The sequence below is a fragment of the Mixophyes fleayi genome, chromosome 7 (genome assembly GCF_038048845.1).
Source record: "Mixophyes fleayi isolate aMixFle1 chromosome 7, aMixFle1.hap1, whole genome shotgun sequence".
Taxonomy (NCBI): domain Eukaryota; kingdom Metazoa; phylum Chordata; class Amphibia; order Anura; family Limnodynastidae; genus Mixophyes; species Mixophyes fleayi.
Genome location: NC_134408.1, coordinates 116,751,526 through 116,761,499, shown reverse-complemented (window position 1 = coordinate 116,761,499; position 9,974 = coordinate 116,751,526). Strand labels below are relative to the sequence as shown.

General features: G+C 38.0%; 1 protein-coding gene across 1 annotated transcript; it reads left to right on the top strand.

Moving 5' to 3' along the window:
* Positions 1–669: 669 nt before the first annotated feature.
* NUP35 (nucleoporin 35) lies at positions 670–8,836 on the top strand. The gene is made up of 9 exons (XM_075180486.1): positions 670–816; positions 2,330–2,476; positions 2,975–3,102; positions 4,191–4,251; positions 5,224–5,365; positions 6,891–6,960; positions 7,046–7,174; positions 7,809–7,970; positions 8,657–8,836. Exons 1-9 carry the CDS (start codon positions 789–791, stop codon positions 8,732–8,734), a joined length of 945 nt encoding a protein of 314 aa, XP_075036587.1. The 5' UTR covers positions 670–788; the 3' UTR covers positions 8,735–8,836.
* Positions 8,837–9,974: the final 1,138 nt, after the last annotated feature.

Sequence of the window (9,974 nt, the reverse complement as noted above, 5' to 3'; positions counted from 1 at the left end):
ACCACAGAAATCTGGGTGTCTCATCGTATCACAAGAGCTAGTGGCTCTATTGCCAATACAAATAATGTAGGTGACAAGAGACAACCTTATTTTGTGCCCCTTCCAAGAACAAATCACTCAGATACATATCCATTTACATACTCTCAGAACCAGGAAAGAGTAAAGTAATTTCACCCAATTAATGTACAGAGGCCCTTTACCAATTTAAGACAATGCTTTGCAAGCTTAACCTAAGTTCTTCACTTTCTACTTGTCAGACCTGCCAACAATGCACCGTTGCATATAATGCCCACAAATGCACTACTTATTCAGCTAAGAGCAATTATAATTGTTGTTCATCTGTCTTATTATGTCCTTATTGATTTTAAAAATACATAAACTTTTTCCAGATTTGAAGTCTGTTGCTTTAACACATTTTATTGTACTCTCATAATAAATGTATTAAATGCCAGATTTGATACACAATCCAGTTGTTTGTAAACAACACTGTAGTTCTTGTGTTTACTACATAACTTCCCAGCTTGATTTCTGCCCCCAGTGCTATGATCAAGCACTGTGTAGATTTGTTTTGTGTCTCTGCACACGTCACTGCTTATTATCACCACTAGATGGCGTGACTTCCCGTATCATTTAAAATAAAACGCACGGAATTGTCGCCATGTAACTCTCAGTGTATGTGAGACTTTTCCGGACGTGACGTAGCTTGAATCTCTTCTGGCGTTCGGCTGATTTGCTTCCATTCCTTTGCTGTTTTAAATCGCGTGGTGTGAGGCAGGTACCGGAGCGAAATGGCCGCCTTCTTCATGGAGCCGCTGGGTGAGTGGCGCCTTCTACACGTGTGCTGGCAGCACTAGGTAAAGGGAGATAAGATGTAGTATGGCTGAGTCACGTGTGCTGGCAGCACTAGGTGAAGGGAGATCAGATATAGTATGGCTGAGCCCTGCTAGCATCATAGAGAGTAATGGTGTCACACCCATGACACAGATGTCTAATCGGTTAGAGAGGTGGATAAACTGTAGGCTGGTCAATAGGTTCCTGAGTAATGTCATAGTCATTCAAGTTCAGAAGTATTGTCTCTCACATTCACAACTGGTATGTTGTTTTTTTTCTAGTTGAAAAGTAATGAGCAAAGTAAATATCTTAAATGTTTTGCTGCCCTCTAGAATGAAACACAGTATACACATATAGAGCATTAGCAACATATTAAATATGACATACAAATTTTAATTCTATAGTATTTTAAATACACTTAATATATTTTAGGTGGTAGTGCAAACAATGTAAGACCAGAAGCTGACAATTGTAGTCGTCATCACCATTTATTTATATAGAGCCATTGGTTCCGCAGCGCTGTACGGAGAACTCATTCACATCTGTCCCTGCCCCTTTGGAGCTTACAGTCTAAATTCCCTAACATATACACATACAGAGAGAGAGACTAGGGTCAATTTTGATAGCAGCCAGTTAACCTACTAGTATGTTTTTGGAGTGTGGGAGCATCTGGAGGAAACCCACGTAAACACAGGGAGAACATGCAAACTCCACACAGATGAGGCCACTGTAAGGAATTGAACTCATGACCCAGCGCTGTGAGGCAGAAGTGCTAACCACTTAGCCGCCGCGCTGGCCAAACTGGAAAACAATTCAATGGTCACTGTCCAAGCTGTACGCTTCCAGAAATAATTCTTCAAAGCCTGTTTGTCCTTGGAAATGTACTGTCAAAATTGGACTGTTGGCATCTACACTAGTATCACAGTAACATCACAATCCTAAATGTATGCTTAAAAGGTTTTCCCTTTTGAGAGTCCTGTGCCTACCAGCTGTTTAAGGGCAAAGTGCAGAGGAGGGCAGGGAACTACTGGAGAGTTGCAGTGGATCCATTACAATGTGGGCTCCACTGGCTAACTAGCTGAAAAGTTTTTTTTTTGTTTTTTTTAAACTCCCTCCACCAGGTAATTTATTCACTGCAGTGAGACAGGAAGAGGGAGGTTTGATAACAGCTGAATAAACACCACATCACATGTTACAGTAGCTAGTAATATTAATTGGAGACCATTAAAAAATTCTTAGGGGCATATTTAATTAGCTTTCAGATTCGCGGTAACACGCGTTACCGCGAAAAGTGCGCGTTCTTGCGGGTATTACGGTACCGCATTAACGCGGATTTTCGTACGCAACCCTATGGGCTGCGAACAAAAATCCACGTTATTGCGGTAACGTGTATTACGTTTCGCGGCTGTTCCGGCGCGTTACCGCGAATCCGAAAGCTAATTGAATATGCCCCTTAATATTTATTAGGTTGGTGTGTTTGAACTTTTTTCTTTTGCAGGCGGAGAACCAATGGCGCTAGGATCACCAACATCTCCCAAACCTGGTGCCAGTGCCCAGTTTCTGCCTGGTTTCTTAATGGGTGACATACCAACACCTGTAACCCCACAGCCTCGTCCGTCAGGAGTTATGGAGATACGTTATGGAGGTACGTTATGGAGGTAATGTTGGGAAGCAAACCTTTCAGTTTAACCCCACTTGCTGTTCATAGCTTTATAATGTTTTTTTAGATCTAGAATTGTAGGACAGATCACTCAGAAGTTATAGTAATACTATCTTGCAACATGGTATTTAATATGCAGTGTTCTCCCCAGAAAATTTTGATAGCTGGGTGGCATTAAGAAGCAGCTGTAATACTTTGCAATAGTAATGAAAAATGTTGGAGGTTATTGCCCACACCTGCCAGGACTGGTCAGACTAATAGGAGAAACAACTTTTTATTCTATTATAACAGAACTCTGTTGGTTTCCAAGAGCTGGGTGGCAAGTAAAAACAGCTGGGTGGAGCACCCGGGAAATAGTTTCTGGGGAGAACACTGAATATGTATGTAAATGGTTTCTCTGAACTATTTGCATGTACATTATCTGTAGAAAGAGTACGCTCTTTAATTACTAACTAGTTATTAACCATATTTTTTCCCCTTTAGGTAGTTCCCCTCCTCAGCCTGTGGTTCCTACTCATAAAGATAAGAGCGGAGCACCCCCAGTTAGAAGTATTTATGATGATATTTCAAGTCCAGGTCTCGGTTCTACACCTTTAAGTTCAAGAAAGCCGGTAAATTTTTTTAGTTTTTGTGTAAAATGAAATCTGCAGAATGAGATCTGTCGATGCATTGTGTTAGGGTAGTGAGAACTGACCACACATACGTAAGCTTTTATTTTGAAACGTGGACACACAAACATTGAAAGGGAACACAAAACAATGACATCTGTTACTACAGCAACAGTGATTTCAAATATAAAAAGAAAAGAACGTTCTGCAAAATAATTATTTCAAATGTATAAGGTACATTGACTTATTAAATAGGTATTTTAGTGGTGGTGCATTAATGTCAATAGATCGCTAGATCAAATGATTTGTATTCTCAAAGTGACAAAAGCATGTAACCACGTGTCGGCTTAAATGTGCTGCAATGGAATTAACCAGCCAGCAAAGAGTTCTATAAAACTATTGGAAAATTGACCACAAATTAGACACACACAGAAGTATTAAGAGTGTTTAAAAAAAATATATTTTTTTTTTTTTGCAGTAACATTTTGGTGTTTTGATTTTATAATGTTTACATATGGAAGATACATTTTTGTTTAAGGTAGTTGGTGTCTCTTAGGTTTAAAAATGTAAACATATGTAATTATTTTATGTATTAACATGTTTAACAGAAGTGACTATTGAAATTAAACATATGGGCTCTTGATCTAGTGAATGAAAGATGCCAAATTTTTTTGCTAAAAAATTCCTTAAAGGAAAAGTTTGAAACTTTATTTACACCAGATCAATTTGCAAACAAATACTTCTTAAATACTTTGTGCCAGATTCAATTTTCTTGGAAATGATGTGCAGTCACATTGCAGCTATGTGCCTGAATATTTTCATGTTTAACAATGAATGTCTTTCTTGGGTAAAATCCGCAATATTCATGTATCCAGTGAAAACTTTCTTGGCTAGATGTAGTTGAGCATCCCTTATCTGACTTTATGGGATTTCCCTGCATATTTAGTGATTTTAAACACACAATACTCAATAACTAAATCCATCTCTATATACATAAAATAATAAAATTGAATGTCCCATTACTCCTTTTTTTTTTTTTTTTTCCCCGTTATCTCTATCTTCCCCCCCGCCACCCTCTTCCTCCCATACAGACCAGTTTTTCTGGAATGCAGAACTCTCCCGCTGGGGTAATGCCATCGACTCCATGCACATGTAAGTCTAATTAAAGTATTCATTTGGAAACAATGCAGAATTGTCTAGGTAAACCATGTATTATTTTCAGAGTAAAGCTAGGTACACACTACACGGTTTTCGTCCAATAATCGTCTCAAACAGCCGACATACGACCGCTCGTTCAAAAGTCGGGTCAGTGTGTGCAGTGACACGATGGTCGAAAGTCTGCCCAAATGGACGATTATCGCCTCATTTGGTTGGTCGTACCGCTTAATATTTTCGTTCCAATCTGGTTTCCGCTGTGTAGTGTGTATAAACTTCCGACCGATCCACAACAGTGAGAACAAAATTAGTCATTGCTCAAGACAACATGGCTGTAAAAAGTCGCTAAAGGGACGTCCGCTCTTCCCTTTATCGTCCTAAACAAGGCTAGTGTGTATGCAGTCCATGGACCGAGCGATCGGAACATCGATCGCATGTAAAATCGCTCGGCATAAAAAGTTGGTCGAAATTTCTGTAGTGTGTACCCAGCTTTAGACAATGTCATCTATCCTAAGTCTGCTAAATAAATACTCGATGGGGATTAAAAAGGGTCAGACTAGAAGGACCAAGTGGTTCCTATCTACAGTAAAATTCTATGTTTCTGTGTAAATCACAGCCGTGTGCTGCATACTTACCTGGGTTTATGTGAACAGTTCTGTATGCATGGACATATAATATAGGACCATGGATGTCAGTAGTTTAATGCAACATTCAACTGGTTAAAGAGTTTCAGCAACCAGAAGAGATTTATCAGAAAAAGTTCTAGACATGCCTGAAACATTGCAATGCATGATTGTAACAATCCTAGGTCCAGTGGTTAGTGAAAACACTATTTTAAGGCCAAAGTGGTTACTACTGTCCAAACTTTACATTTGAGACTGATCCAGAGTGATGAACAACTTTTTTTTTTTCTTTAAAAATTGGTTTCTGCTTTTACTATTACTTAATGACACAATTTAATGTAAACAGCTACAAGTGTGTTTAGTCCAGCAAAAATTGGACAAAAGAGAAAAGCGACACTTTCTCCCGCTCAGCTGGATCCCTTCTACACACAAGGTGATGCTTTGACATCTGATGACCAGCTGGATGATACTTGGGTTACGGTATTTGGGTAAGTCCATCATGTTGTATTCCCTGTGTAACACATATGTTGATATGTGACTAAATTGAGCCCGTGCGAGGGATTTGTCCTAATGGGCTTACAATCTAAGCGCTGTGCAATTCATACTTAAGGTAGCGTAAGAACAATTGTGTGTGTGTGTGTGGGGGGGGGGGGTTAGTAGAAGACTACTTTTTTTTTTTTCCGCCTATATTCCCTTATTATCTAGCACAGAGCCATTATTGGAGGCGGCAGGGGGGGGGGGGGGGGGTCCTTGTGCCGACATTGGTGGGAATTGACTTTTTGTTTGAAATATTTAAAAGGACTGTCTCCAAGAGCAAACTTTTAAAATGTTTGGCTAGCAGTTCAGAAGGTGTCTTTCCCCAGGAACCCAGTCCATTACTAAGAAGCCGCAACACCAGTGTGTAGCATTCTGACCTGCAACTCCCAAATAAAATGACGTGAGGCTTTACTAAATGCAAGAATTGCTGAAATGGTGAGAGGGGGTGGGGGGGGGGGGGCAGCTTCTTACTGAGATCAGGGGGTAAATGTATTAACTTTCAATTATTTTTTTTATTTTTTTCTAACTCGCTGCTGTTTGGCAAGTTTGCAGTGAAATTTTAGAGCGGCAGTGGCTTTAAAAGCATATTTTTCCCTTTAAAGCCATTCCTGCTCTTTAAATTTTCACTGCAAACTTGCTGTATAGCAGCGAGTTGAACAAATTGGGAGTTAATACATTTACCCCAGAGGTTCATTGAGGGGGGGGGGAACACCTTACAATTAACTTGGCAGGCTTAAAGTGTGTTTTACTTGTTATACAGCTTTGTTAGAATTTTTTTTTATTTTTTTTTTTTATGTATGTATGTATGTATGTATGTATGTATGTTAACCCGTGCATGATACTCATGCATTCTAGTCAAATCAAGCTACTTAAGGTCTTAAAAAGGTTCTTGTCATGCATTTGGGCCATAGCCCAGGCTTCCTCAGGGGAAGAGCGTTACTTCCCGACGTAAGCGCCCTTTTTTTAACGTGGTTTTGTCCACATGTCACCACCTCATTCTTCTCCATCACCTCATTCTTCATTTTCATCGCTACATCTATCCAGATTTCTATCCAGACACAGGGATCTCTCTCAGCGGTCCTGAGTATCACACTCCTCTCACTGTCACCCCCGGCAACCACCATTCACTCCCCACTGTCACTTCTCCTTCAAGAAATATATATATATTTTTTTTAAAATCTTTATAAACACTTAACAATTAACAAATTAAATTAACAAATTAAAAACATCTTGGTATACCAAATTTCATCCCTTTCTGAATTTTTTTTCCACACACTAAGAATTTAGTAGGTCAGTGTATAACTCCGCCCAGCAGGTGGCGCTGCAGCTTGGTTTTATTTTTTTATACACACTCACACTCACACTCACACTCACACTCTAACACTAACACACGCCACTAGACATTTATATTATAGAAAATATATATATATATATATATATATTTCTGAATTTAATGCTTAAACTTGGTCTTTTCAGGTTTCCTCAAGCCTCTGCTTCTTATATCTTACTACAGTTTGCTCAGTATGGGAATGTAGTAAAACATGTGGTAAGTTTTTGTTTTCCATTATTTGGCTTTAGTTTGTCAAAACAAAAATATTTTTGTTGTTGGTAACGCTTGCTTTCGCTTACAGATGTCAAACACTGGAAATTGGATGCACATACAGTTTCAATCTAAACTGCAGGCCAGGAAAGCATTAAGTAAAGATGGCAGGATATTTGGTGACTGCATTATGATTGGTGTGAAACCTTGCATTGATAAGGTAAGGTTGAAGATGCAAGTTGCATAATGAAATGATTGGTAACCTGGCTAGAATCTATTTGGACGGAGACATCCGGTTCCATTTTAGGGGAGTCCCTTTTAGTTGTATGTCTGAACATTTTTATTTTATTTTTTTATTTTTTTTATGTATGCCTCTAAAAAAAAAATAAAAAAAATAAATAAAATTGAATACATTCCCACCTATCCATGTCATATTTGTATGTTCTGTGCATTTCCCTGAGGCATATTTCTTTGTGTGCTGAGTGGTATGTGACATACCCTGATTCTAGTGCAATGGGCAGGGATGTGTTCTTTCTCTCCTGGCCATGAAAGTTATTGCTTGGTTCTCTATATAGGACAGTATTCCAGTAGAAGTGGAGTTATGCTTCTGAGTATCCCAAGTGACCTCTTTATCTGGGTCTAAGAGTAGAAGAATTGGGGCTCCTTTGATAGGTAATGAAGTTAAAAAATTTAAAATATGTATAAGTGTATTGTTTTGTTATCAGTTACATAAAGTAGTGAGGGAGTCTTTAAAACCTGAGTTGTTAAATAGTCTGAGGGTAATTTTGAACTTTGTAAGTGATGTTATTAAAAAAACTTTTGGTGAACTCTATTGGTTATTATTTTATTTTCAGAGCATTATGGAAAGCAATGAAAAATCTTCAGTAACTTCGTACTCTTCAGTTTTCACACCACCAGTTAAAAACATAGGTACACCAACTCAGCAGGTTGGTACTCCAAGATCCGCAATGAGACCTCTTGCCGCAGCTTACAAAGCTTCAACCAGTGACTACCAGGTATTTGCGTTAGCTGGAATTGTTTCAAAAAACACAAAATTGCTACTTTGGGTGGGTTTATAGTTGGGTAACCTAAATAGTCTACATGGACTAGGGGACAGCCAGTGATGTCACTGTAGACCTAACTGACGTGCTAGGAGTTTCTTTTTAAGCTTTTGTCCTGTAGCTGCATGCATTTGGCTAACTGTGGGATGATCATCTGTGTTTTTTAGTGAATAGAAATGAAAGATGAAATTCCGACTCACTCTTTTTACTTTTTAACAAAGCTGCGGTGAAATTAGGTTCCTATTAACTTTAATTTATGGAAATATAAATATTATGGTGCCCTTCAGTTGAAGTGCCTCAGTAACTTCCCACCATTTGCTTTTAGTCAACCCGCTTGCATGACGAGAATAGGCAAATAGAACAGATTACATTAAAAGAAAAAAGAGGAGGGAAACATTTTAGTCAGTTTTGCAATTCTATTCTCTCATTCTCTTGCATGGTGGTAATTGTGTATCATGGTGGGCTGAAGACCTTGGAAATGACTGTCCCCTGATTATCACTATAGTAGATACTTGTGTATGTAGTTTGTTGTGGAGCAACATATTAGGCTTCCTGCAAGTATAACTGACTTTTTTTTTAAATATGATAAACACAATTAGAAATAATACCAGACATTTAATTTTTTTTTCCCCTTGTTGCAGGTATTGTCTGACAAACAGACCCCTAAAAAGGATGAAAGTCTTGTTTCCAAAGCCATGGAATATATACTTGGATGGTAGTTGGGTCCCAGCTGTTGGGACTGCCATATATTAGGTTATTAAATTCACTGCCACATTTCTTGGTTAGTTCTATAACCGCATTTTACTTTTGACAAGAAAAACCTTACACCGGACTTGCCTTTTTATCTAGTTTGTACAGATGGGAAAATGAACTTGTGACTCTGCTGTGGTGTTATCTGATCTGTATAGAAGAGTGAATCACTGTATTGTACCTTGTTACCTGGCCATCATCTGGCTAATGAATGTAATCTATATAATATATTGCTGAACATGGATACATTACCAGACAATTTCTGTGAACCATTGCAAACCTCAAGTTTCACCTAAATTCATCTTTCTTTCTCCTTGTCAGACCTGGCAATAATGCACCGTTTCATATAATGCAAACAAATGCACTACTCGTTCAACAAAAAGCAATTATAATTGTTGTTCATCTGTCTTGTTGTTTTATGTCCTAATTGATTTTAAATATTCATAAACTTTTTTTTCTTCCAGATTTGGAGTCTGTTGCTTAAACACATTTTACTCTTATAATAAATGTATTAAATGCCAAATTTGTGATGCAATCCAGTCTTTTGCAAACACTGTAGTTCTTGTGTTTACTCCATAACTTAGTCCTCAGACTATGCTTCTTAAAAGGGAAGTCTACCTTCAGAGAATTTGATTATCCATGCAGACTTATTGTTGTTGTTCAATATGACAACACATTTGTAGATTCATCTGTATCCAATGCACAGCTGTAAGGTTTTTTGGTTTCTATCCTGGAGTAATAAGAAGCAAATCTAGACAGTAAAATTCTCTATTTAATTTGTTTGCAGATGAATAAAGATTTTACATGTGGCTTTACCTTCAGATCCTAGAATGCTCACCAAAGCATAGAAACGATTTCCTACAAAATCAAATGGCTTGTAGAACATGGTGTAAATAGCACACATGTGATGTCTGTTTGATTTTTAGCAGTTTTAGTCTAAACATTTTAGAACCGTGTACTAGACAGGTTCGTATGGCAGATTGGATAGGAGTAAATAATGGTATATCTGAATTTCCCCTTAAGAGCAAGTTTGGTATTTGGAAGCTATTATCTTATTTGGACATGATACCATGGCCATTGGATTTGGTTTACCTCTCTATAAGAGCATCTATAGTAGCTTTTATTGTAGTCTCCTTGTGTAGTAATCGTATTCTTTTATTTGTATTGATTTTTGGTAACTGGAAAAATACCATCAACTTTTTGCTGCAG